The sequence below is a fragment of the Colletotrichum siamense genome (assembly GCF_013390195.1).
Source record: "Colletotrichum siamense strain Cg363 chromosome Unknown KSG_Cg363_contig05, whole genome shotgun sequence".
Taxonomy (NCBI): Eukaryota; Fungi; Ascomycota; class Sordariomycetes; order Glomerellales; family Glomerellaceae; genus Colletotrichum; species Colletotrichum siamense.
Window position 1 is genome coordinate 1,622,576 of NW_023501018.1, and position 27,077 is coordinate 1,649,652.

Consider the following 27,077-nt stretch of genomic DNA (forward strand, 5'->3'; position numbering starts at 1 on the left):
GCGGCATAGGTAAAGGCAACGAGACATAGCCCCAGTCACGAGTGGGCTCAGTAAATGCGCCTCTTACGTGGGAGCGTCACTATTGATGGATACTCTTTAGAGGTCTATTCGGCCTTGTCCTTGGCACATGTGGTCAGCAATGTGCACATTCGTACCCGGAAATCTGGTTGGACGTTGGTTCGCGGGCCTTTTCAGCAAGCATCCCATTCCTCCCACTTAAGCATGAAAAGACCAAGCAAGCATGCGCCCCCCACGCCGGGGTGCTACTTGGCACTGAAATTTGGATGTCATTTGAAACTTTAAATTACATAGCAAAAGCAAACTAAACACGGTCAAGAGTCACCGCACTCGTTCTCGTCGTCGGCAAGTCGCGGGCCAGAACAGCAACGGTTTAAGGCTGCCAACGGTTAAGGTACCCGACTTGGCAAGCTGACGTGCCCGCGTCATCTTTTATGGGGACAGAGCCTCAATCTTATTTCCAGCACTCATCCCATGACGGGTTTATGTCCCAGTTTGACTCACTGTTCCGGGTGTCTTACCCGCTCACAGAAATGTTCGCGGGTCGAACGATTTTTGGGGGCTAAAGGCTGCGAATAGGGGCGAACGAAATCACTCCCTTCACAACGTCGGCCAACTCCGGCCGTCACCGTCTGTCTTACCCTCCACAAACTTCAAGTCCAAAAATGCAGGCATCCAAGTTTTCGGTATTTACTGGCGTACTTTCGGACCCAGACGCTCGGGAAATGGCCCCCAAAACCACCGCATCGGTGAGTGCTCCCGACAGTATGGAAAGGCCGCACCTCACACATCCCAGGCAGGCCACATGAACAACGCTTATTGCCGGGTAAAGCACTCGATGCCTTGCGGTTCGCGGCGCCAATGGGAAATCTTTGTCGGCACACTATTGCTGTGTCGGTTTTGAAAGTCGCTGTGTGGTACTAATTGGAATTGCTGCCTTGGAAGTTGGCCCGGGGAGGAGGAGGAGGCCAATATGTCGACCGGTTCGCATGAGTACGGCGAAGCACGGCGGTGGAAAACTCGATAAAGGGAAGTTTCTCTATTTAAACTGCATCTTTTCGAAGGATTCAGGATGGAGAGACACCATCAGGCATCACTTTCTTCCCTCGCTAGACATCTTACTTCCCTTTTCAGAACACATTCTTACTTTGACCACCGTCATGAGGCTCGAAGTCGCTAAGAGGTTCGAGCAAGTCGGCTCAGTACTTGTCCATGATCTCCAGCGCATTCTGGAGATGGACGCTGGGTATGGCCACAGCACTCCCTTCAGTCAGACCGTCTCCCAGGACAAGCTCTTCGCCATCGAATCCAAGATGGCCATCATCATCCTCTGCATGAACGAAAAGCCCAACGTCATTGACGACCTCTTCGCCGGCATCCCTCACGGCTGCACAATCATATTCGTCTCCAACAGCAGCCGAGGAGAACACGGCGGAGTCGACAATTACAGGACTGAAGTCAGTCTTTTGAAGAACTTCTGCCGCCTGACAGGACGCCAGGCCATCGCCATCCACCAGAAAGACCCAGTCGCCGCGGAAGCATTCGAAGCCGCAGGCGCACCCGACCTCATCGACCCAGACACTGCCATCCCAACAATCCGCAACGGAAAGGGTGAGGGAATGCTCATGGGCATGACCCTCGCCGCCGTGCAGGGCTGCGAGTACCTCGGCTTCATCGACGCCGACAACTACATCCCCGGCTCCGCCTTCGAGTACTGCAAGTCCTTCGCCTCGGGGCTCTACCTCGCCCAGTCGCAGGACGCCATGGTGCGCATATCGTGGGGCTCGAAGCCCAAGTACCGCGACAACGAATGGGTGTTCGAACGCAGAGGGCGCTGCTCCGAAGTCGTCAACGGCTGGTTGAACCGGCTCCTCGAGGAGATCTACAGGGAAACCGGCAGTGAAAGCACGTACACCAACATCATCGAGACCGGCAACGCGGGTGAGCACGCGATGACCATGGCGCTGGCCACGAAGATGGAGATGGCCGGTGGCTTCGCCGTCGAGCCGTACGAGTACATCTTCCTTCTGGAGCAGATGGGGAAGAGCGGCGATGCGAAAGCCGCGGCCGCGAGTCTGGTGCACATCCACCAACACATGACTCGCAACCCGCACTTGCACGACAACAAGGGCACTGGCCACGTGGGGGATATGCAGTCCCAGGGGCTGAACGTGATCTACCACTCGCCGCTTACTCCGGAGGGGATGAAGAAGGACTTGCTGGAGGAGATGGTCGAGAAGGGGTTGCTGCAACAGGGAGAGACGCCGAGGAAGGAGAGGGTGTATCCGGCAATCAAGGATTTGGACTTGAGGAAGCTTGACGAAGTGTTTGAAAACGCGAAAAGGCTTCAGATAAGCACAGAACAACCACTGAGGAAGGCCTGGCTTTGATTTTCTTTTTCAACTTTTGCTTGGTAGAGTTGCACAGCATACCGGATGCCGGCTTGTCTTTCTTATGTTATCATGCCCCAAATAGATTACCGCCCTCAGGGGAGTTTGCTTTTATCTTTCTAGCATTTTGCAAGCTAGATGTTTCTTTTCTAGATAGATGGCGATTACAATTGAACACAGCACTTATGTCTTTTCTAGCACCTACCAATATTCGTTTATGATGTGTTGTTGCCTTAAATGTGGATATATTCCTCCCGAATCCCTAATACCGTAGATGGTGCTGACGCGGAGAACACAACGCTTCTCGACAAATGTATCGTACGGCATTACAGGAGATTAGAGAAGTCCGTTGATTACTATTCTATGTCCTATTCAGCGGGGCAGAGCTATCAGTCCACGACTTCGCCCAAATTGTGTATCCACCGACTCATGTGAGCAGGAAGCACGTACCTATGCCATGGGCCCCGAGCTCGCTTTCGTTCTGGCGAACGACTCATGATCATGACCCGTAGTTCCCACGCAGTATGACGATCTAAACCGATTGCGAGCGGTCAAATATGCTGCTACATCATGCTCGCAATTCCTGACCTTGTCCTCTCTTTTAACCACCGTCACTCTTTTTCCGGCGACTAAACAACAACATCACTCGTTCTACACATCTCACACTTACCATCCCGCTCATTCCAACCGTTTGTCACACTAAGAAAACCACAGACAACATCAACTAACACCTCTACAGACAAAATGAAGTTCTCAGCCGCCATCCCCACTATCTTCCTGGCCGCCGGCGCCCTCGCGGACTGCAACGTCGCCCTCAAGAACGACTTCGACGTGCAGGTCGGCAGCGGGTGCATCTCCAAGACCGACGGCGGCTACATCCTGGCCTCGGGCAAGAACTTCTTCGTCCAGGTGACGGATTCGTGCGGCATCGACGTGCTGTACCTCCCCAACACCTGGAGCGCGCAGTCCCTGGGACCTTGCTGAGTAGGTCTATTTGAGAGACGGAAAAAGGAGATGGAGGGGCCGAGGGATCGGTTAAAGGGGAGTTGGTCGTGACGAGTTGGGGTTTGGAGAGCTTTAGGGCAGGAGACGGCATTCGAAAGTGAGCAAGTTGCTCAGAACGGATCATGGCCCCCGTGGTCTGAGTCACAAACGGATAGAGGGAAATGGAGGGAAACTCCGACAGCAAAGATACCACCTTAGGCGCGCAAAGACAGCCCGTCGTCCCCATCTTTCTCGTCGTCCTCGTTATCCTGCCATCTCCACCGTCCTCATCGCCTTCGTCATCTGTTATCATCATCCTGTTAGAACTAACAACTCGCCGCTAATCAGCACTGGGGTCGTCCTTCGTCGTGACATAGAGGGCTCTGGGATCGTACTCTGATCATCAGCCAAAGGCATCTAACGATAACGCAGAGATGCTTGATACTATCCCTTAGTCTAGGTCTACTTAAGCAATCCTAGGGCCTTGTTACCTTCACCACCATCACGAGTCTGCCTCACCATCCCAGACCTACTCCTCCTCCCACACAGGTAAATCCAAATCCACAACAATGGGCTTATTCACCGTCTTCCCCCCAACATGCGGCCAACTCTTCGCCATAATAGCACAATTCACCACACACGTCTCCCGCCTACCCAGTCTTCCCACCAACGCCTCCCGATCAGCCCTCACACTCGCCGGATCTCCCCCCAATCCTCTCACATCCAACCCCGCAACCTCCGTCTTCACACTCACATCCTTTACCATCACCGACCCATCATTCTCCAACGCCCGTCCGCCTTTCGCCGTCAGATCGACGAGCGACTGCTTCCCCCCAACCCCAGGATCCTCCCACCCGGCGACTCCGTCCTCCTTGAACGCCGTGTTCGCACACCCAAGGTCCCAAGCCACCCTCTCAACCCCCCTTGCCTCGTGGACATGCCCGCAAACCGCCAGCCTCGGGCGCACGCGCCAGAGCGCCCGGCGGAGGGCCTCACATCCCGTCGCGCGGCGGAGGCGGGACTCGTCGCGGTGCGTGCGCGGCGGTGTGTGCGTGACGACGACGTCTGCGTCGAGGGGGATGTCGTCCCAGAGCGCGGTGAGGTCCGCCGCCGTCAGGGTAGTCTGACTCTGTGGCGGGGTGTCGTAGGAGAAGGCCCAGAGGCCGTTGCGCGGGGAGTACGGGGAGCCGAAGACGGAGAAGGAGGTGCGCGGGCCGGAGGGGGAGGTGAGGGTGATTCTGGCGGAGGCGTGGTTGAGGTAGGTTATGCTGGGGGAGGAGGTCAGGAGGGCGAGGCAGTCGGAGGGGGACTGCGGTGCTTGGTTGTGGAAATGGGGGCCGTGGAGGGCGTAGAAGGGGGCGTCGAGGGTGAGGTCGTGGTTTCCTGCGATGACGATCTTGGCTTCGAAGGGGGCCTTTTCGAGCCAGGCTACTGCTCGTGATAGCTATTGTGATGTTAGTTGGGGGCCACAAGAAAACAAATCAAGTGGTTATGGTGATTGCAGGAAGTAAGCTCGGTGTTGTTTATTTACACACTACCGCGAAGATCCCAGACGAGAACGCAGCTTCAGCCTCTGCGCGAACGAAGTGGCGCTCCCACACAGTTCCCGGCGGATGGGAGTTTACACATTGGAAGGCACGAAGAGCAGGGAAAGTCCCATGACGGAGGCCGCCGCAGCACGTACCTCTGAGAAGCTGCCTTGGTTCGTCAGGTCCCCCGCGTGGATCAGCACGTCGCCCTTGGGCAGCTTGACGGTGGTGTTGTGGGTGTCGGAGACGCAGACGAACCGGGTCCTCCGCGTCCGGGTGGGAGGGTCTCGGTGGCGGCACCTGGTGCTGCGCGGCTGGGCCTCAGTGCCGGCGAGGGAGTCCATGGTTTTTGGATTCGGGGGTCAGGGATCGGGGGCCGGGGATGGGGCGGGATGGTCGGTGGCACGGGGGCCGGCCGGCAGGATGTTATGCGATGCTTCTTGCGGTGCTTAGGTCTTGGTTATGAATGATGTTGTGCAAACTCGGTATTGGATAGAGAATGTTGCAGGCGAAAGTAATTGTGCACGCGGACGCAGGTTTAGGGGGTTGCCTAACGAGATTGATGGACGGAGATGTTTGTGCGCGGTGCTTCACTTGAAACAGGCTGGATGCAGGTGTAATCAGAGGCCAATACGTGGATGATGGGAAAGGGCAGGCCGGCACTAATTGCTATTCGTAGGTCGGCGTTGTTTCACCGTGCGCCGGCTCTTAGGTAGGTTGTCTCTTTCCTGGGCAGAGAACCCAAGCCGTAGAGCACTTGGGCAAGCAATGTGAAGACGCAACGCAAGGCCCTCCCCTCGATGAATGTATCTTTCAAAGTGTTGTTGCCTGCCCCCGGAGCCCCCGTTCGGAAATTATAAGGCACAGGACGATCTGAATTGATCTTTTTTTCCCAACCACGGCCCACCCCTGCAAGATTTGCAGATGAGTTGGTTCTTCTAGAAGGAGGTGAGGAAGGGGGCAGGGCAGATTTGATGATGGATGGAGTCATGTATTTGCAGTGCACATGTTATGTGCGTGGTGGTTATTTTGATGGTTTGATGAGATAAGCATTCATTCGTTCGGACGGTGCGATGTCATGGGGAGGGAGGGACACCACCTGGGGACGTAGGTTGTCCGGATGTGGGGCCGGCGAAAATGTCTCCGTCATGCGAGATGCTGGCGGACCTGGAGGGGGTTTTATTGGCGGTGAGGACCCGAAGGTGAGGAACACTGTGAAGGGTCTTGCTGTTGTTTATGAGGGACAGGTGAATGACAGGAAACGGCACGAGAGGAAACACGAGGTTGGGCGGCCATTGGCTTACAAAATGGTCCGACGCAGAGACAAACGGTCTGCAGGTGACGGCACAAAAAGAAAAGAAAGCAGAGGCAGAGACAACACATGCATCTTACAAGCGCTACGTTTGCCGCGATACGAAAAGGCTGCGATGCTGTATGATGCTTCAGGTCCAAGGCTGCAAGGCCACAATATTTGGATTAGAAAATGCCGACAGCCTGGAGCCAGATGCCCAACGGGAGAAGACGAAGAAAAAGAAGAAGAAGGGAAAAAGGCACAGACCGTTGGAGTCGTTTTCCTGGGATTGATTACTGCGCAAGGAGGCGCAAATGACGAGTGCCGGGGTGCAACAGGCAGTTGCAAGGGCCCCGAGTTCGAACGAGGTCCAGACACAGTGCGCCCTTTCCAATTCTTAGCAGTAGGAGCCCACAAGAGTCAGTAGCGGGTTTGTGCAAGATGACTGTTGTGTGTGGTTTTATGCAGGATACGGCGACAGCTGGGTGAGGTGAGGTTTTCCCGTCCTTAGTGATCAACAATAAACCATCTTCCCCCAGAAACCCAAGAAAAACAAGTACCGAAGACCACGGGAGGACCATCCGAGATCGCTGACCCGACAATAATAGCTGACGTTGAATTTGGGTCCCAGGTTAGCTGGCTGGAATGGACGGGATCAGCCTGGGTGACAGATGACGATGGTGGATTGGTGCCGGCTTATCGTTTATGCTAAGCACCCATCCTTTCGTGTGTGTCCCTTTTTTTTTTTACACCGAAATCCCTTCGCGGCTGGCGGCCGTTTGACCCCCATCGTTCTTCAACGGTCCTCACCCGCTCCACAGCAATTAACGAGCGATATCCCCGACGTCGTCGATGTTGACCATTGACAACAGCTCGCTATGTTTACGTCTGCGGCTCCGTTGTGGACCGGCCACTCGCTTGAGCTTCACCTCCCATAGTGTCCCGCTCTCTCCTGGCCCGGGGCTCCTTTGGGGGCCATTGGGAATAGCATCAGTGGCTGGTTCCCCCCGTCTCCGAACGTGCAGATGGAAGGGTTAGAATGGAAAATGGAACCCGTCCGAGCGCAGTTGATGCACTGTCTTCGCTACCCGGATTTTTCTTCTTTTCTGCTCACGAAAAGAGGGAAGAAGGAAAGAAAAGGACGCTCGTTCCGTGCCTCCCGAGCATGGGGATAGGAGCAGGCGGGGTGGTGGTGACTTGGGCCTCCTGTGCCATGTCTCTTCAGTGTCTTCCCTCTCAGGCCCGGTCCCTCCTGAATCAGTGGGCATGCTGCCACGCTGCCGCCAGCGACTCATCAAAGACGCTGTGTGTCCTTCCAGCGTGGTTTGTGTGTGTCTTTGTCTGCCCGCGCTGTGATGTGCAGCGTCACAAGGCAGACAAAGGTGGGCCGTTGCACGGCTCCTACCTAGCTCTAGACTCTGTTGGAAGGAGCTTGTCTGGCGGTCCTGGCTGCCGTCATTGGCTGCGGTCGAGCTGCAGCTTGTCTTGCATCGCGCATCTGCTCTGCGGACCGCCAATTGGAGGAGTCAGAGTGCTGTCGAGAGGGCTCGAGAGGAGGAGCAAGCTGTCTGCCTTCTCCAATGACATTGAGCGACAGACAGACAGTGTCAAGTGCCAGTTGATCTGACTTGACTTGGCGTAGGTTCATTCCATCGCTTGGGTATTTTTGCTGCCGCTCGATCCCCCTCCTTTTTTTTTATTTTATTTTATTTTTTTGTGCTTCGTTTGGCCCCTCTTCTGTCTGTCTTTCGTCACCATGGAAATGCTAACCAACATTTCTGCGCTGCGGTGCCCGCCTTGTCTGCGTCGGCCAATGACAGCGGATGACGAGAAAGAGATGCAAAGTCAAAGGGATCCGAGAGGTGCAGCAGTTGGGACGAAGATTGGCAGAATGCAACTCTAGTCCCGGTTGCAGGCGCAGGTTGGGAGCATGCTCGGAGCATAAGTTATTTTAATTCCATGTGCCTGCCTGCCTGCCTGATGACTGGCTTTCGCCTCTTAAAAGTATCGCAGTAAGGAAACACTCATCACTCCTTCATCATACCCGCGAATCGGGACGGATATCAGCTGGAGCTTGGGATAATAGGGGATGAAGCAAGCAAGCAAAGCACAAATCGAGTGCCTCAATTCCTTCCTATCAGCAAGCTCGTCTCCCCGAAAAAGGGAATCCCACGCCTTGCACCTGTGGATCCGCAACCCTTGATTGGACTAGGGTCTCAGCCAACCAGCCCCTCGACTTTGGCTACGCTAGTCTTGATCGAGATAAGCCCCCCAAGAAGCGGTACGTACTCGGAGCAGCCCACCTCCTCCCCTGCTTAGCGTCTTTGCGTCCCGCACTGTGCTCGTGTGCCTGTGCGCTGCCCCCGTCCCGTCCACGTCCTCTGCCAATTCACATCCACCACCACCAACCTGCGCGTGTTGTCGTCGTCCTCGTTTCTCCTTCTCCTGGGCACTGTGGAAACGCTGAGAGCGGCCATCTTCAGAGACAAGACGACGCAGACCCAGACGCAAGACGGACGACACCACAGCGTCAACCACCGCTGCGAATGGCCTCTCGCTGAACCTGTCCCTGACTTGACCGAAAACACCTTCTTCCATTCCCACACACCACACTTCCATTCTTCACCACTCGCTCACTCTCGCTGTCTGCAGCAAGCAGCTTTCTTCGGATCGACCTGCCGCCACCTTCGTTCGTTCCCTCTTCCTCCGACCCCGTCCTCCTCCCGGCCGGCCTTCCGTCCTGACGCTATCCTGCTTTTCTTTGTTTCCATCCCAAAAAGACTTCAGCCAGGTCTTGATTGTTCTGCACCTGCTGCCTCCACCGGCACCTGCAACTGCACTTTACCTTTCCCACCATCGCGCCGCTTCGTGGCCGCCTCCTAATAAGCCGCCTCGCCGGTGAACCACCACCGCCGCCGCCGCCAGCTACCGCAAATACACCACACTCCAACCACGCTAAGCCGCCAGCCCACGACGCAATTTCAATCTCCCGCTCGCGTTTCCTCCAGCGCCATCTTTGCTTCTCTCACTATCCTTTCGAATCGCGCGCGCACGCCAGCCCCCGAAACCCTTCTCCTTGGCCGACAATTGACTCCCCATCTTCACGAGAGCTCTGCCGACGCCGACCTCCCCAACCAACACCCGCTCACGACAGTCTGGAGATTGCTGGGCCTCCAGCTCTCCAGACGACGCGATGGCCGCCATGTCTGCCGCGTCAGCGACCGCGAACACCATCACGCCGCCCAGCAGCAGCCATGGCAACGGAAACCAAAACTCCTGGGAAACCACAGAGGTAGGTGCTGTGCAGAAGAGGGCAAACAATCGCCCACGGATTTCGCAGCGGCATGCCGGCGCAGACGCTGACCATCTGTCGTAGAACCCTCAGGATAAGAAATCCGCAAGGTCCGACTCGAACAGGCCGCCCCTTTCGCAAAACGGCAACTCGGCCAACATTTACGAGTACGGCTTCGAGCCACTGCCGCCTCCGAAGAAGAAGGCATCTAATGATAATCTGTCGCTGGGCAAGAAGAGCCGCCGCGATACCGACGCATCGGCGAAAACGGGCTTGGCTGTGGCGGACGACGTCTTTGGCGGAAAGGTTGGCGAGAAGCGGTCCACCAACGACCTGAAGAACGATCCCGAGCATGACAATTCCAAATGGATTCACCGCGATAAGCTGGCTCAGATCGAGAGCGAAGAGCTTCAGGCCGCGGGCATCATCTTGCCGAGACCACGCGCGAGTAGCAGGCCGCGGAGGGGTCGTAGCGAGGAGAAGCTGAACGGGAGCACCAAGAGGACGACGTCTACCGCCGCTGATGATGAGATGCCTCGCCCGAGGTCTAGGAAAGCCTCCATCTCCCCGGAAAACAGAGTCCCGACGGAAAAGATGCCCGACTTGGAGCCTTCTTCCAGCTGGGACTTGCGGCGGCCCGAGGAGATTGCCTTGGAAGGGGACGGTAACTACTGGATGTCCAATGGCGAGAGGAAGGGGCAGTCCAAGATTCCCGTCGCCAAGGCCAGCCCGGCTCCCATTCCAGAATCGTACATTGAGCGGCATGCGCCCTCTGCGCGGAGATTGAGCGGCGGACCCAACGAACTGGAGACGATAGCCTACCCGAAGCAACGCCCGAGGAGCGGCAGCGCAAATACCCTTGGTGCTACCCCGAACTTGCAACCTGCGAAGCGCACCGGCACCGATACTTCACCCCGCAAAGGCAGCGGCGGCGCCTCGAACACCACGCCCGCGACGCGCAAAGCGTCGACGCAAGCCAAGTCGGGCAAGCCAAAGACAAGAGGCGGCAAGGACTCGACGAGCACGACGCGGCCCACGACGAGATCCGGCGAGCTGTCTCCCGGTGTCAAGAAGCCCGAGGGCGACCCGCCATGGATGGTTGGATCCTTCAAGCCCGACCCCCGTCTTCCCCCTGAGCAGCAACTGCTCCCGACCGTGGCGAGACGATTACAACAAGAGCAGTGGGAACGCGAGGGCAAGTCTGGTAGTATCTACGACAAGGAGTTCCGTCCCCTGACCGCCGAGGGATTGCTGATGCCGCCCGAAGCCGGCCCAAGCACGTCCACCCCTCCGGACGACGACGAAGAACAACAACCTCACGACGAGTGGCCCCTCAAGGGCGACGCTCCCAAGAGCCCCACGTCTCCGAGCATCAAGCAGAGCGCCTCCTACTCGACCATGCCAAAGCTCAACGACAAGCCGCAGAACAGCCCGCTGCCGAGTCCCCGCAGTCCCCGCAGCCCGATGATGCAGCCCGAGCAACCCCCGCAGACGCAGACCGTCATCCGCGTGCCCGACCAACCTTCGGCAGCCGAGATGTCGATGGGCGGCGAGAAGTCGAAGAAGAAGAGCGGCGGTTGCGGCTGCTGCATCGTCATGTGATGGACTCACCCTTTCAACTTGTCATATATCCGTGCCTACGTTTACCTTACCGACATACCCACCCACCACCTCCCGCGAGGCGAGCCTCCAACGACGTTACGACTCTCCTAATTCCTTTTCCCAGCATTCGGCCCGAACGTTCACATGTATTTATCGACCATATTCCCAACCCGAAATTATTTTTCCGACATCGTCCCACGGCGAGACGATCACACACACACACACCTCTAGAGAAGCACCACGGTCCAAGCTTTAGTTTCCTTTGTAACCCTACGCCACCGAAGAAGAAGGCCGACGAGGCTCCACAGCGACAGCACCACAAGGGTCAGCGTATGCGAGAAGAAAGAGAAGGATGTTCCCATTCCCAGTCGACGCGTGTGCCACTTTTCGATTCAAGAGGAGGATGACTTGTGGCGATGGACGACGGGGCTGGATGGAATGGAGAACGTGTTTCTGAAGATGCTGATGCTGTTGAAAGCGGGAGAGGGGGAAGAAGAGAGAGAGCCAGAGTGGTGTCGCGGCTCCTTTTGTTATCTTCGAAAGTTGAATATTACCACCACACCCTGAACAGACGGTTGAGCCGTATCACACACACATCACCACCATCCCCAACGACAGGACATACCGGCTTCTTTGAGGTTGTCTGTCTGACCCCGATTATAAAATGTATAATCGTAGCGATTCTTTTTTTGTTTTGAAAAAAAATAAGGTTTCTTTTTGGTCTTGAGTGTCCTGCTGTTGTGTTTTCCTTTTGAGGTTGTTGGTGAGAGGGGATGAGGGGGATCGTGTCCATGTCTGGCGTTTTTGCCTTGTTTTTAGTCTGGGGATGGGCGTTGAGATTGGAGGTGTTTTCTTCAAGGGGGAGAGGAGAGGAGGAGAGCCGAGCCGAGGTTGAGGGGATGAGGAGATGGAAGCAGGGTGCAGATTGGGAAGAGGAGGGGGAATTGTAAGAGGGGGGAGGGGGGAGAGGAGCGAGGGGGAGAAAGTGTGTGAGATTGGAGAGATAGGTGTTGAGGGACGTTTATATATAATTGATACCCATCCCATTTAACTTTGCTTCGTTTCGTGAGATGGATTTTCGTGAGATGAAGGAGTGGTCGGTACGGTAAAGTTGTGGAGCTGGGACTTGGCTGTGGAGGTAATGTTGCGTGAGTGTGCGAGTTGAAGACGGAGGTAGGGATGGGTATAAGAGGATGGCAAGGGAGATGATTTTGAGAAGAGCAAATCGGACACACTATGTGACCGACTTGGGGATTGAGCCTGAGTTACCTTCGATGCTCAGGGAAACTCCCGCTCGGTTGTTGGTGGGGAGTTCGAGGTTCGTAGGCTCCTGATTATGCGATGGCCGGCTTGGTTGTATTTGCTGCGATATAATCGAATGACAATGGAGGATGGAGGCGCAGACGTGATGCGTTTGCTCCCTGGGCTTGTGTGAGAATGAGCTGTGGTGCGGTTCTTGTGATATGGTTACTTAGTGCATAAGGCAGCTGAGAGGTATGCATTATCACCTGACCAATAATACAATGTCCAACATTGCCTTGGGGAAGATGGTTTACTTTTGCTTGGGGGCATTGCTTTTATAAGGTAATACATGGCAACTTAATGAAGATGTAAATTGCAGTTGTGGGTTTTGCAGGAGTATGCGTGAGGCGGTATATAAATGCAAAAAGGATGGAAGGGTAGTAGGCTGTTATGCAATCGATTAAGTCTGCGTACTGCATGTGCTTAGCAGAGTTTTAATTTCTATCTGTTTACAAGGACATCTGCTGGTGTCTATTAGCTAGCGTCTTTCTCATGTGATGAGATGGTGTTTTATTGCTGCCTGTGGTTGAGTGGTGGTGGCGTGAGAGTATTCTAGACAGAATAGATGTGTGAAGATGACGCATGATGATGAGGGCGCTTGTAAATTATCTGACCTCTGAGTGAAAGGGGTTGCGACGGGCTTGATGACGTTAGCAATCTTGCTTTAGATATCAAAACTGCACCACCGTGGAACAACTGAAGCCGAAGATATTTACTAAGTCTTTAATTGTCTGATGAAGCCTGCCTGTCCAGTATGGCCCTCTTATATAGTAATGCGAATCGTGGCTTAGTTGAGATTGGGGTAGCGAGCTAGGCTGACTGCGTTTACGCAGACGAGGAACGACTAGATGGTATAAATCTATGGGAGAGGTACGTGTCGGTTACCATGGCAGGCAAATATCACCAGAAGCGAGTCGTTGGCATCCGTGGGAGATTAGTCTCTAATGCACACCTGCTGGAGATATGCCACATAGCGATGTTGGAGCCTCCGTGACGTGACGAAGTATACCGGCCATAAATGGCCGCAGGACGTTACACTAGGCGGTAGCTGAGCAAATACACCAGGAAGAGTGAAGAACATGGAAGACGACTAGCATTAGGGGTGGTCATGCGAGATGGCTGAGACGGGGCCGTTGGCTAGTCCGCTGCTGTTGAAGTTCGCAAAGACGAAGTTTAAACACTCCAATACCCTTCTTTCTTTGGCGATCCAGTTTGTATGGGATTGGAATGCTTTTGGGTAACAGTTGAATCTTTTATGTAGGAGCAGCAGGGGCATGTTAGCTTCGTTACTTTCGGGGTACAATGCAGGACGGAGTATTTTAAATGAGCCAGCATCTTGAGAATGAGACAGCACAATGCGGTCCCCGACCAGCAGAGTGCGGAATGGATATCGATTTTGCCGGTGTCCATCTGAGTGAGAGAGACCTAGTGACATTGTTACACTCTGTCCGACCTGCAAACATCACCTAGATCAGTGCCTGTTGGCTGCTGGCATCCTCCTTCACCTCTGCCGTCTTCTGAGTATTACATTTGAGCCTTTGAGCATTCAGTCTTGTTCCGACAGCCGCTGACGCAAGTAGGTAATTCAATGTGATGCCGCGATGTCTTGTTGATAGTGAGTATAAAGTCTCGTATATTGCTGTCATTAGAAAGTAGAGCAGACCCAGCGATCAGACAGCCCTGCGTATATACTACTTCCGAAAAGTCCACAGGTACGAATGGGCGGTTGATACTTGTGTTCTTCCAGGCGAGAAGGCGGTGCTGAGAGCACTAGATGTGAGACGATAATCTGTTGTGTCAATGCCTCATCCCGACGATCAGCTCGACCGATGGGTTCATTCTATTGCTTCGATAGTTCATCTCTATATGAACACTTTGATAGTTCGGCTACTGCAAGAACAGACAAATAGTTCTCGCTGATTCTAATCTGAGGGTAATCACACGGCGTGGTGTGATTGCGACGTTGTTCGTGCTTCAGACCTCCTAGACCTATCAAGCTACTATCATGTTGTTGGTACATTTTGCACACCAAATGGTGAAGGGATTCTGTAGCGTTCCTTCTTCGTCTGTTATCTCCGTCGCATCTTACTTACCCTGTGCTTATGAGGGCGGTATTCCAGTTTGATCTGATTCCGGAATGGTTGAAGACTCTGAATCATATCAGTTGAACATTGACAGAAGAACAAGTTCCGCCAAATAGCAATTGTATTTATTGGACAACGCCCCGACAAATTTCTGATAGCAAGTAGTACATTGGTACCAGTGGGCGTTATTAAAACAAGTTTCACAGGCGATGACGGGGTTTCCACAACTGCGACTCGCAGTGTCCTGTAATGCCATATCTCTCCAGGTCAAAGTACCAACAGCTTAATAGATAGAATATATTTCGATTCTCGGCTATACCCACGCAATTTCAGCGTTTGGATCATTGTCAATTCGTAGGCTATTTCTCAGGACGCATGACGTTGAAAAAACCTTGAGATTTGGTTGCAGTTCTCTAAATATTCGGGTTCTAGAATGCGTTGTCTTTCGTCTCTTTCTGTGTATTTACCCGTTGTCTCTAGACTATTCAACCTTCCCTGAAATAAATACTACTACATTCCTCAGAAAACTAAAAGCGCAATTCTAGATGGCCACTAAGACATGCTTCATTGCACGGTCAAGTGGAGACGTTTAGGCTGCATGGATTGCTGGGAATCTCATGGACTTGCGTTCGTGCTGATTGACTCCTATTTATCTCCAAACTTTGATCTCTCGAAGAGGAAGTCGCCTTTCCAGAAGTTTGCTACCTGCTTGATTGGACGCGGATACCTTAGAGTGTGGCTTTCCTTAACTGGTAAATCCAAGCTGACGTCGGAGTCATGGTGACCACCGTCGGCTGGCCATAGAGGTTTCTTTCTTCTTTCACGTGTCAATCAAGTCTGATGATGCAACTTGCGAACCTTGATCGAAGCTTCGGTGGTAACCATGTACAACTACTGTTCGCACTTTTCAAGTTTCTTTCGAGGATTAAGCCCTCACCTTGTTGGCACACCTGGCCACAACGCAGTATTTCAGAAATTTTCATGAAATCATGAACTGCCATCAAACACTTCTCGTACATCTAACCTACTCATCTACGTTACCACAACCCCTTCAACCGACCAACCTCACTCCGACCACTCGCTCTCTCCTTTCAATCTCTACGAGATGCGCGTCAGCTCCCTCGTCGCGACCTTGTCGCTGCTCATCGCCGCCGCCTCCGCCCTCCCAGGAAAGGAACTAGACTACTGCAAACTGACGACCTGGCACACGAAATGCCGCATCCAAGACGGAGAGATTATCTGCGGAAGAGCACCTCGTGAGCCTCAAACTTGCCACCCCGGTTATTCGTTCATTAAGGTGATGGGGCCGGACGACACTTGCAACGGCGGGAGAATTGGCGACCCCTGCACCTGGACTGCCAAGTGCTGCCCGAAGAAGCCCGAGCCGCAGCCGGGCGGTGTCTTTCCCAGTTCGTCAAACAACTCATAAGCAACGGGATTCGGGGACGTCACTTCTGGCGGGAGTTTCAGTCAGTCTCGTTTCAATGAGTCCCTTGGCTCGTGGAGGTCATTGGTTTCCTACATCAACGCAACTCGGCCTGTGGCGGACGGCTTTTTTATACTGAGGTGTCTCCAACATTTCAGAGTTGGAGTTGATGGATCGAATTGACTTCAGACTATCAGGGTCAAGGGCGAGATTATTTCGACATATTTCGGCTGAAATCTATAAAACTCACGCATTACACCCAAAAACATCACCAGGCACCACGATTTAGCTTCATCTTCTCATCGATAGGCAACGATGTAGGCTATCTACTATGATCAGTGCTTTTTCGTTTTCTTCGGTCTAGCTGTTTTATCGCGGCGTTGATTTAGCAATTTTACTTCAACAAACGTGTTCCGTTCCCTGGATCTCTTCTTTGACTTTATTCCAACAGTAATGTCCCAGGGTCATAGCCCAAACAACAGTCCGCAGGCTAGTAAATGTGTTACAGAAAGATCCCGCTAGTCACGACATTCATCTTCAGAAAAAGGCAAACGCATCAGGAGAAGAGGATTATTTGACATTCTACTTCACCTTAAGACGTGCAAAAAGCCCGACTCATCTAACAAAAGAGCAGATGGTCTGAATAAGTCTGAACGGAAAGCCAAACCAATCCTGGAGTCATGTGAATCCATGAGAAGTCTCAAAAGTGCTAGTTTTACTGAGGGGAGTGGTTCGCATCATCACCGAGCTGTATCCATGTTCTGACTGCAGGGCACCTTCGCATTTAGCTCGTCCACGTACATCTCTTCTCGATGTTTAATATGCTCCAGCACACACTAGGTAGGAGAAGCTGTAGACAACCATGGCCTCACCGCCTATACGGACCGCTGGCCATCACCACAGACCCCTTCTGAAAGCCATCGTATCCTTCGAGTCCAGAAACTTCACAAAGAGTACCCGGGTCGCCATTGGAATGGTTCCCGGAGATGCAGACATTGGGTTGAATGCTATTTGAGACGTGCGATGCGTTTAAATAGCAACCACACCTCTAAATGAAGCAGTCGACCTCTTGCCTGATATAAAAGTGATAAAAGTTGCTGCCGATGCCATGAGAAAAGCAGGGAAGACAGAACGAATGTACGGTTCCATTCCTGGTATGGAGTCATTTTAAGCATATTATCCACAGATGCGAGAATCTCTTCAACGCAGCGTCTCAACCATCACAACACAGATCCACAGGCCACGGAGTGTCATCCAGCAGCGCCCGTCCTTCCCGTACAACTATTAACTACGAGTATTCTTCAGGCATCGGATAGGGTGGGTCACTGAACCTACACTTGTCGGGACAGGAAACAGGTTCTCAACCGCAGCAAACACATTCAATCTCGACAGCTTCATACGAGAGTTCATCTGGAAAGCTGCCAAACAAAAACAGTCTTTCTGGAGATGCGGCACTACTCTTTGCGGTATCGGTCTTCCAGTATTTCCTTAGCTAGATGTAAGGGGAATCGTGCCGCCTATTTACAGCTGATAAAATCTTTGGTCAGTAAGCTCTTGTGAAGCATACACGAAACATAGGAACATGATTTTCGGCCTGGGTTTGTTACGCCTATATAGAAATTCTTGTTCTCTTTCATTTTTACTACAGAGCAACTAATTCGGACTGAGCGCACGCCCAGAAGGCTATAAATACAGACCTTTTAGCTTAATAAACCAGCTCCCCCAAGAATGTGATAGTAGTAACATCCTATGAAGACAATCTGAAGTTACAACATGGATCAATACTTGGGAGCCCTCACCATCTTCCCATAATCTTGCCTCACAAGCGAACATCACCTCTCATCATTCTCCTCAGCTTATTCCTTTCAACTACTCCAGAACCAAGTCTCATATTCCGCCAGGGAAACTGTTGGTTCCCTCCAGACATTGACCCTCGCAAGATCTCAGACGGATAAAAACATGTCTCTTGATCCTGGGGTTGACTCCCGAGCTAGCAACTAAGCCGACATTTCTGATGAACCTAGACATCGCTCAAACAATCTTTATACATCATACAATAGTGGCAAAGTAATGCTTCGTTCACGGCTCCGAAATGAGTGTGTGGCGATGGAACTCTGCTTGTACAAGAAAACCTCAGAAGTCCGTGATTATCTCAGTCGTCGGACGACTATAAAGAGAAGAGGCAAATCGAAGTTTGAAAAGAAGCCACAGAAGCCCAATGCTGCGCTTGTAGCTGCTGCTAAATATTTTGCCGGTAGGTTCATGTTCTCCGCGCCAAAGTACAGCGGCAATGTCTTTGGTTTTATACACAGAGCTATATCCCAGGCTCCTTCACCAGCTTTCCACCCTCCTTCGTTCCTTGGCACCGCCATCCTAGCTCCTTCTGAGCGTAATCCACCTCACCCCTGACTTCCGCTCACGAGGTCGCTTCCCAGACAACGCACTACTTTCCGCACCTCTGGACACATCCGTCAATTCAAGGGATAATCGAAATCACCCGCCCAAAAGCGTTCTGCCCAATAGTCGCATTCTGCAAAGGATTTAGCCAACTAACTTGGAGCCGTGCTTAAATACTACCTTTAAGCTGTCTGCTAGAAGTATCAAGGTAACTTGAAGAGAATAAATTCTGGCACGATGCCGTGAATCGACCTAGGACAGCGCGCAATGACGCTCGTTGTTCCCTTTCCATTTGCATGGTGGATGAGCAACTCACCGCACCCTGTCCCTTCGTCGCGATAGCGCTATGTCTATCGAGACCAAACGCTTCACGCGCATTGCTCACTATTCATCCCTATCCCTCCCGCCTGTCCGTAATATCCCCAGAAATGTTCAGCACACGTATTCTCGAATCCAGAGATGGAGCTCAAAGTAAACAGTGCACAGCACATGCGAGTCATAACTTGGGCTTTGCATAACCATTCGCATGCGGAACGAACAAGTTTCTGATGCCAATTCTATTTCTCGTTGCTACCATGTTGAGCTCGCGATCAGACTGCCTTTTATGATGATCCCAGAACCGCCAAAAGTAAGCTTTGCAAGCATACATAACCCACACAGATCCATCGACAGGAATGAACACCAATAGCTCCTCTGTAATGGTCCACTTTTCCAAGAAGAACAACTTGAAGGAACCTATCAGCACATATCGAAGGCCTTGAAGCGGCAAACCCGTGACCACAAGCACCCCAACAGGATCATCATCGTCCCTGATCTCTGCCCCTGCCTTATTCAGGAGTATGTGTGAAGCCCGTGATGTCGGGCTTCTCGCTGCAGGCTTAATGATAAATTTTCATTCGATGAGGACTTCTGCGCCGAGGTACATCGCAGGCAGTTAGTTCATCGCATCGATGTCACTTGCAGAGCGGATTGTGACGAGCATCAAATATTGAGCTTCGCACAAGCTTAAATACTGCCGCTGCACCCGCCGCCCCGAATGAGACTGGGTGACTTAAGCACGCCTATGAAAGAATGACAGGGTGCGATTGCAAGAGTACCAGTGAGTTTCGCCATCACTACAGGCACATTAAAGAGGGAATTCCATCGTTCAAGGTCGGCATAGTGCAGCGGTCGTACGGTGAAAGTTGCCCCAAAGGGCCTGAGATTGGGGGTATAAAGATCTATCTACAAACGCCAGAAAATGAGAGCCGCCGCGGGATCGCCGCCTGTCGATCGATGTGATAATGATACAGAGTGGGTTGATATATGTACACGGCCCGGTCGACCCCCAAAAAAGAGCCAGACCTTGACCAAATGAAGCAAAGTTGGCGGCAGACATGTGATGCTATGCAATGCAGTGGCACTTAGACCAAGACGTAGAGGGCGCAAATCTAGAGCGATGTTAGTTAGTGTGCTGACTTAAAATGTGATAGACAAAACGTACCATGCTCAGTCCCATGACCATGGAACACCAAAAGCAAACGTTGTTGAGAGTCTTCTTCCCACGGACCCACTTGGTGCGCTGCAGCACTACGATAGGCAACTGCAACATCTGGCAAACAAATCCATAGCCGCGAATCTTTTTTGTGATACAAGCCATGACGATCTCATGCCCGATGGCGGAGATGAGGAAGGTGATGACAGTGGCGGGGAAGCGACCAATATGCGGTCGACTGGCGCTGTAGACGTGACGACGGAGGAAGCTGTAGACAGGAATGTTCCACTCGCGAGAAAATTCCATCCAGTCGGTCGAGTTCCACCAGTCCGAGTAGAAGTGGCGGTCGGCAAAGTGGGTGAGCTCCGCAAAAGCACCGAGTGCGTACTCAAAGATGACCAGGAAGACCAGTAGGAAGGTCAGCATGAAAGGGAAAAGAAGCCAGGAGATGCTCTCGGCAAGGATGAGGAGAGCCTCGGAGACGGGCGGAGCGGGAGTCGCGTTGAGGCGCACGGAGGCGTCGGTCAAAATTGGAAGGATGAACTCTTCCGAAATGACCGTCAGCAAGGAGATACAGCCAAAGACGGCGACAATCTTGGAGATGAGGTTCTGCCAGTCGATGCGCGCGGTACGAGGGTACTCGAGCTCGTAGCACAGAGTAGGGCAGAGGAGGTAGTCGAAGTAGTTGGACCAGGTCAGGTTGCGAGGATAGGCATTGTTGCCCAGCGGGGAAGTGAGCTCCTGGGCGAGGTCCTCGCGAAGCTGATCGATTTCATCGGAGGTAGACTCAGAGTCCGAAGTGGCCTCCGGGTTGCGGCTCTTCGGGCTGCTAACAGTGCCCATCGGGTTATCGGGGGTCGGGTATAGGTAGACCGGGTCCTTGGAGGCAGTCGAGGGGTTGTCGAGATCGTACAGACGCTTCTCGGTCTCGCACAAGTGACCATTATAGAAAGCCCAGCTGTGCGTCTTCATGAGCAGAACCATGGTGTGCAAGAGCAAGAACACCTGTGCAGTCCATGTCCAGTCAAGAACGAAAGGCACGGCAATCCAGAACACCAGCCAGACAACCTGGTATATGCTCTGGACGGCCATGCCGCCGTTCTTCCATGTGAAGGCGCTGTTGGCGGGGGCAGCGCGCCACACGCGGTGGAGGGGCAGAGACACCAAGGTGGTGGCCAACATGAGGAAATCGGCGATGGCCAGATGCCAGATCTTGATGGTGAACAAGGTCCAGATCTGGACGCGCATGGGGTATCCCGTATCCTTGATGTTGCGCAGCATGGTGGTGATGGCCATGATGGCAAGTCCGATCCAAAACAGGTTGAAGAACCCATGGAAATCGCGGTAGTCGGAATTCGGGTCAAAGTGGGAGACGCGGCTGGCGAACTCGATCGTGGGGAAGATTCGGCGGCGTTGTTCGGCGCGAGCTTGCTTTCGGGCGGAGGACATGGACTTGACGGAGGGGAGAGCATCGGCGGGAACGGGCGTCGAGCGGCCACTGCGACGATGGTGTTAGCTGTTGGATTATCGGCAAAATTGAAGCTGGGACGGGCATACCTCGTATTGCCGCTCGTCTGGCCCGTCTCGGACAGAGGAGTCATCCCATTGAGCTCGCCAACAGAGGTGTTGCTGATGGTCCTCGTGAGCTGGGAGTGTTGCGGCTTCCTGGGCCTCGGTCGCAGTACATGGTCGTGCGTAGCGCCGTTGGGCGCGGTCGCTGTTGAGGCCATCGTGTCCGGCTTGGTCGGGGTAGATTGGAGCTATTGACGGAGCTCAGACCGGTCGCGAGTCGGAAGGCTTAAAGTTGTGAAGCTTGCTGGCGCCCGGCCGGAATCGTGGGATGCAATGGAACACGGCCAGGTAGATAGGTGCAGTCGGTCCTCGGCGGAAATGCGTACGCAAGCGTGGCGGCAGCGAAAGGAGGGGAATGCGAGTGATGATGCAAGCGGCGAGAGGTGGTCGACGACAACCGGCAACGGGGATGTCGGCTCCTGTTTTTTTTTTTAGGTTCGTCGCGAAAAGGAGACGACTGAAGTTAAAGAAGGGTCTCAGGGTCGCAATGAGAGTTTGAATTTGGATTCAGGGGTTACGGCCATGTCCTCGGGTAGATTCCGCGTATATGAGGCGAGGTATCCGGCTACCTTATGCTGTGCAGACGGGACCCGCGTGTGGTTGATGCTGGATACCAAGGCAAGGCGTGGGTAAGTGATGCCCCTCCTCCACTTGCTGCTGCTGCACGTCGTTGGCGCCGTTGGGGTCCGCGTCGCATTGAGGTCAGCGCCGCCCACCACAATTACCGGAAGAAGCAGCCACTGCCTGTTTCTGTCTCTCACCTGCAGACTGCACAGCACTTTCCGGTCTTTGGGGCCACGTTTACGTCACCCCCACGTGATGCATGGGATCACGGGCCAAAGTGGGGGCGAAAACAGCTATGCACCCAATTAGAGAGCTTCTAGATGCTCCTTAGTGCCCGGAGTAGAGAGCCTCGCCGGCGATCTTGACAGGGGTGCTCGCTCCCGGAATCCGTCGCCATTGACTTCTTCGGCTCCGTTGGGCCTGGAGAGATGCCGTTCGCCGGCTCAGCTTCCGTCATGTCCAACCGGAGCATTTGTTGCTGCTAACGCGCACTGCCTTACGTGGCGTTGGCCGCACAGCCACACCTGCCATCACCAATGTGCCAATGTAGGAGCACAAACATGTGGCGTTGAGCATTTGACATGCAATATCACTCGTCTGTTAAAGCTGGTGCCTGCTGCGGCCCGGTCTCTCACTGGACGATACCCCGATCGGCGCCGGCGGTGCGGCTTAGCGTCGCCGTCAGCATCCAATTTTGAGCTCTCTGCAACGCTGTCATCCTCTTTTGATGCCGTGGCATGGCCCGATATATCCTTCAGAGTTGTCACCTAGGACCTCTGACAGTAATGAGACAAGAATGATTCAATAAGCTCTTGGTGTTGCACTGCCCCTCTCGTGGTACAGGGCTCCTACCTAGGCTTATTTCACCAGGTTTACTTTATCTGTGAATCATCCAACTTGGCTCATGTTCAACAACAAGGACTTGACATGTACGCTCCGAAGGTCAGAAACTCAAAGCCGTCTGACCGACGCTGGATTTCCCATCATGGTATTATGCCCAGTGTTCAGAATCACTGCTTGTAAGGCGATTTCATAATATCAGTGAGAGATCAGGAAGTAACTTAAGTTTCAAATAGGAGACTGAGAAGAGAATCATAGGTGTCATGCATGAAAACATATTTACAATTCCCGTAGTATACAACAAGCTGTCAAAGCTTTCTCACACAAAGGCAAATCGCGCTACTAAATGATCCTACGAATATGCTTAAGATTGAAGGGGTGAGCTTCAAGCTGTCTGGTTCATTACTTGTTTGAATAACAGACACATAGAAGGTGCAAAAGGTTCCGATATTATGAGCAACAACTACGCCCAATACACCAGAAACGCCGACCATCAGCACTGAGAAGTGCTTGTCATCAACTCTTAGCTAGACCTCGATTGCTGAACTCTACCGTGTCAACTTTGGCTCTTCTCTGCACCAATGTCCGCGATTACAGCTGTAAGCAAGCGAATATGATCATATGAATTCCACCCTAAACCTGATTTCCTCGTTACATATGCAACCGGATGGGTAAAAGTCGTTTTGAAGGTGGTCAATCATATCTCACGACCGCAGAAGCGTGCTGGAAACTGGTTATGAGGATAAATATTCGTTCCAACGTTAGAGGTTAAGCACCCCAAATGTCCCTCATCTTGTGTAACTGGGTTCAAATTAGCTGTCTATCGGGAGACAACTTGTTAGTAGTTACTGATTTCAATGCAATGCTCGCCACATGAATCCAGGTGATGGCGAGGTAGGGGAACGAACGTAGTGTGGTGGTACGTGTGGATATTTAAAGGGTGATGATGAGTGGTAGTAAATCAACATGCAAGACAAGTTGCTGGTCACAATCCCACTCTGGATGAGAGGCCGATAGCACAGAGTTCAACATTGCATGTCTGCGACTGCAGCTCTCGGCATGAACGATAAGTGGACATTGTTTCCCGGAGAAAGAAAATCTGATTCCAACATGACCTTAACAACAGGAACGACGATAACAATGGCAGATTTCGAAAAATTTGAACTTCAGAATCGCAGTAGACACGATAATAGAGTCTTGTTAAATACGCGAGCTTTATTTGGAAATCATCACTGCTATTAGACAGGCGTCTGGATGTAATCTGACGAGAGTATAACGAGTGCCTAAGTGCATACTCAATAGTAAACACAATGTGTTCCCTCGTCCTCTCGTAAGGAGTTCTATTCCAGATGTTACAGATGAGACATTCAGAGCCTGCGGTTTCCAGGCTTTCAGATAACAAGTTAGGTGCTTGTAGCTTTGTGTCGTCGCCCAGTCCAAGAATGCTAGACAGTCAGAGGGGCTCACCTGCGAGCTTCAATGAGCTTTTCAGCAGCTGCACGGGTCCCATTCATATTGCTCATGATGTCTATGATCGTTTCCTCACTATATCTCGCTGAAACGATGAATGATTTTGGTCATGCATAGACTTGTCTTCCTCCATCAACGTCGAGGACACCTCAAACCACACGTAGTAAAAACTAGATATTAGGACTAATTTGATATGGAGCTCATCAAAGTCAGAAGAAAATGACCAGATGAAAGAGAAGACCAATTCTTGAACCGCAGCCCATTCAACATGAAAGTTCAGGTACAAGAATAGTAGCTATGGCAATATCTACAAAGATACTCCAGTGGTTAGCTGCCATCGAGAAGAATGGTACCTTGGCTTCTTCATAGTTGGATGAAGTGAAAGTTCGAAAGCCTCCAGAATGACTGGTATCTAGCAAGTCTTTCGGGCTGGGCACATCAGAGGAACACAAGGGAGTGGAAGGAATAGCATCGATGGACGATAGGGGTAGCTACCTATCGATACAAATAATGATGGTATTGAACGAGGTAGCTGTCTTTTGGGACTTCGGCCGTCAGTGGCAGAACAAACCCTGACTCGCTGTTGCGATCCATATGCGCGATAACGGCAACACAGAGATCTCGGAGCAAGGCAAGTATTACAGGCCAACTATAGTTATTTTAAGATCTTTAGAAACAATGACGAGACGTTTTGCAGAGTTTAATGAGACTCGAATTTGAAGATGTTGGAGGTCGATCGACTCCCACAGAACAGAGCCCGCCGAATAGGGGCTTTTGCACATGTATGGAACAACTACTTGGTTCACGAATTGAACTTTGCGAAAGTCAAGAAACCAACACAAGCCAGGAGACCTAGGAGAGGATGATAATGATCATTGTGAGGCTTCTGTTTCCATTTTCATATCCATGGATAGGTACTTAGGTTTGGTGCATGTGTCTGGATGCGAAGTTGCCGGGACTTAAGGTAGCAGGTTACTGCCTTTGCGGGGAGGGATGAGGTGGATGCCTCAGGGTGGTAGTTGCCTCTGTGGCTTTGAAGCAAGAGCTTTGGAAGGAACGACACTAGGTTGAGGGAACCACTGACCCGGGAAGGCAGCCGTGGGTCGAGCCTTCCTCACACCGCGTCGGAGCCGCCTCTGGGAGGAACCAGTGGCTTCCAACCCAAACACTCCCTCGTCCGCATCACGACCTTCCTTGATGCTGACGACACCTCAACGCGAAGAGATCCACGATGTCCAACACCACATACCACGTATCAACGGGGCTCAAGACAGAAGCACACTACACCACCACCGCCTGAGTTCTTATCTTGCCGCTTCCTACTGCGATTGCTTCTGGACGTCAGCCAGGCGCCTGCTGACCCTGGCATCAGCTATCAATGTGCGTCAAGATCTGACATACCTCGCTAAGAGTGCGAGTGTCAAAAGTGCCGCGGACGCGTCAGGCGTCAAGGCAGCCTCCGAGGACACCCCCTAATTGACTGCAGGAAAACGAACCCCCGCGCCTGAAGCACCGGTCGTCATCGGATGTCTCCTACGCATTGGCTAAAGTGTCTCGACATGGCATAAGCGTACGGGCTCTGTGCCTGGTTTAGACCGTGATTCTCTCTGGAAGGGGAGCGATCAACGACAATCGCCGTCCATGAACTGATGTGTCGCCTGGAGACCTCTAGCACGCACCCTGCGCATGATCTGACGACAGAGCGAGTCACTTGGGAGGTAGTCATTCTCGATGAGACGCATGTGCCCATATCCGGTCGAAATTCATGACACACACGAGACGAAGAGGACGCGAGCTCAATCTTGTTGGTTTGTCTGTCTCACCCTTTATCGCGGACCTGAGCATTACTCGGTGACAGAAGCTAACCTTGACTTATCCACCAGGCCCAAGCAAATTCTCTTTGGATGCCTCCATTACCCAACGGAGCCAAGCGTCATGCCTCTCGCCGACATGCCGGGTGACATTGACAACGAGCCAACGCCCCGGATGGCTCGCGGCCGGGGAAAGGCTAGAACCGGCAGTCCAGTGACATCTATCCGTGCATACCCGTCGTGGACGACCGTTTGGGTACCGCCCAAGGAACGCGGCTAAGGAAGCAACACAGTCACCGAGTGTGGTGTTCAGTCAGATAACGCTGTTGGCCCACTGGGCTTCGCAGCCACGAGCCTCACCGAAACCAGTCAGTATTGATAGGACGGCCCTGTCAACTGTTGCGGGAAAACTCCCTCCTCACGGCGCCAATGTCACCGGCATCTTCGGTGAATATGAAATTACCCCCGTCGCAACGGCTAGCATAGGTCTTTGGCAATGACGGGGACTCGACCAAAGTACCCTACCTACCTTCCCAAAGGAAACAAGGTGGAACTCTGGCGTTATCATCTGGGCCACTTCAGTCCACGTATTTGGAAGGGGAATCGGCGCAGTCGACCATGATTCGACTTATCACGGCACAGCAAGCTCCCAGCTCAAACCTTTCGTGGACTCTGAGCTGATTCGATGCCTCCGCAAAGATAACCGGATGTCTCTTCTCGGGTTGTGGCTGCCACACCACAACCCCAACATGCATCTCCAAATTGACATCGCGGACGTCATCGGTAATCTGGGACATAACCTTAGGCTGGCGCAAGATATCGCATTGGCTGCTGGCGAAGACGTCTACGTTCCACGGAAGACACCCATCAACATCCGAGAAGTGGGTATTCTCCAGGCGATCACAGGCGCCCAGAGCCACTCGGCTCGCGTGCCCTGAATAATGGATCCGGGGACGACATCTCCAGGGCCGATCGCTTCTGGAGCGCAACGTGAGCACGTCTTCATGCTCATGAAGTCGTGCTTGAAGTGT

At 52.7% G+C, this 27,077-nt stretch overlaps 6 protein-coding genes across 6 annotated transcripts; 4 read left to right on the top strand and 2 right to left on the bottom strand.

Annotated features, from left to right (window-relative positions):
* Nucleotides 1-1,178: 1,178 nt before the first annotated feature.
* Nucleotides 1,179-2,408, top strand: mngA (Mannosyl-3-phosphoglycerate synthase; the record flags this gene model as incomplete). Its single annotated transcript, XM_036639902.1, has 1 exon — nucleotides 1,179-2,408. The coding sequence occupies one exon, from the start codon at nucleotides 1,179-1,181 to the stop codon at nucleotides 2,406-2,408; it is 1,230 nt and encodes a 409-aa protein (XP_036494439.1).
* A 1,304-nt stretch (nucleotides 2,409-3,712) lies between these two features.
* On the bottom strand, nucleotides 3,713-5,265 carry rglC-4 (putative rhamnogalacturonate lyase C; the record flags this gene model as incomplete). The annotated part of the gene is made up of 3 exons (XM_036639903.1): nucleotides 3,713-3,718; nucleotides 4,147-4,836; nucleotides 5,077-5,265. 3 exons carry the CDS (start codon nucleotides 5,263-5,265, stop codon nucleotides 3,713-3,715), a joined length of 885 nt encoding a protein of 294 aa, XP_036494269.1.
* A 4,149-nt stretch (nucleotides 5,266-9,414) lies between these two features.
* Nucleotides 9,415-11,106, top strand: CGCS363_v008055 (uncharacterized protein; the record flags this gene model as incomplete). Its single annotated transcript, XM_036639904.1, has 2 exons — nucleotides 9,415-9,504; nucleotides 9,589-11,106. 2 exons carry the CDS (start codon nucleotides 9,415-9,417, stop codon nucleotides 11,104-11,106), a joined length of 1,608 nt encoding a protein of 535 aa, XP_036494268.1.
* A 4,491-nt stretch (nucleotides 11,107-15,597) lies between these two features.
* Nucleotides 15,598-15,921, top strand: CGCS363_v008056 (uncharacterized protein; the record flags this gene model as incomplete). The annotated part of the gene is made up of 1 exon (XM_036639905.1): nucleotides 15,598-15,921. One exon carries the CDS (start codon nucleotides 15,598-15,600, stop codon nucleotides 15,919-15,921), a length of 324 nt encoding a protein of 107 aa, XP_036494271.1.
* Nucleotides 15,922-19,718: 3,797 nt separating this feature from the next.
* Nucleotides 19,719-21,519, bottom strand: are2 (putative sterol O-acyltransferase 2; the record flags this gene model as incomplete). The annotated part of the gene is made up of 3 exons (XM_036639906.1): nucleotides 19,719-19,745; nucleotides 19,799-21,287; nucleotides 21,347-21,519. The coding sequence occupies 3 exons, from the start codon at nucleotides 21,517-21,519 to the stop codon at nucleotides 19,719-19,721; spliced, it is 1,689 nt and encodes a 562-aa protein (XP_036494270.1).
* Nucleotides 21,520-26,000: 4,481 nt separating this feature from the next.
* On the top strand, nucleotides 26,001-26,326 carry CGCS363_v008058 (uncharacterized protein; the record flags this gene model as incomplete). Its single annotated transcript, XM_036639907.1, has 2 exons — nucleotides 26,001-26,047; nucleotides 26,119-26,326. 2 exons carry the CDS (start codon nucleotides 26,001-26,003, stop codon nucleotides 26,324-26,326), a joined length of 255 nt encoding a protein of 84 aa, XP_036494392.1.
* Nucleotides 26,327-27,077: the final 751 nt, after the last annotated feature.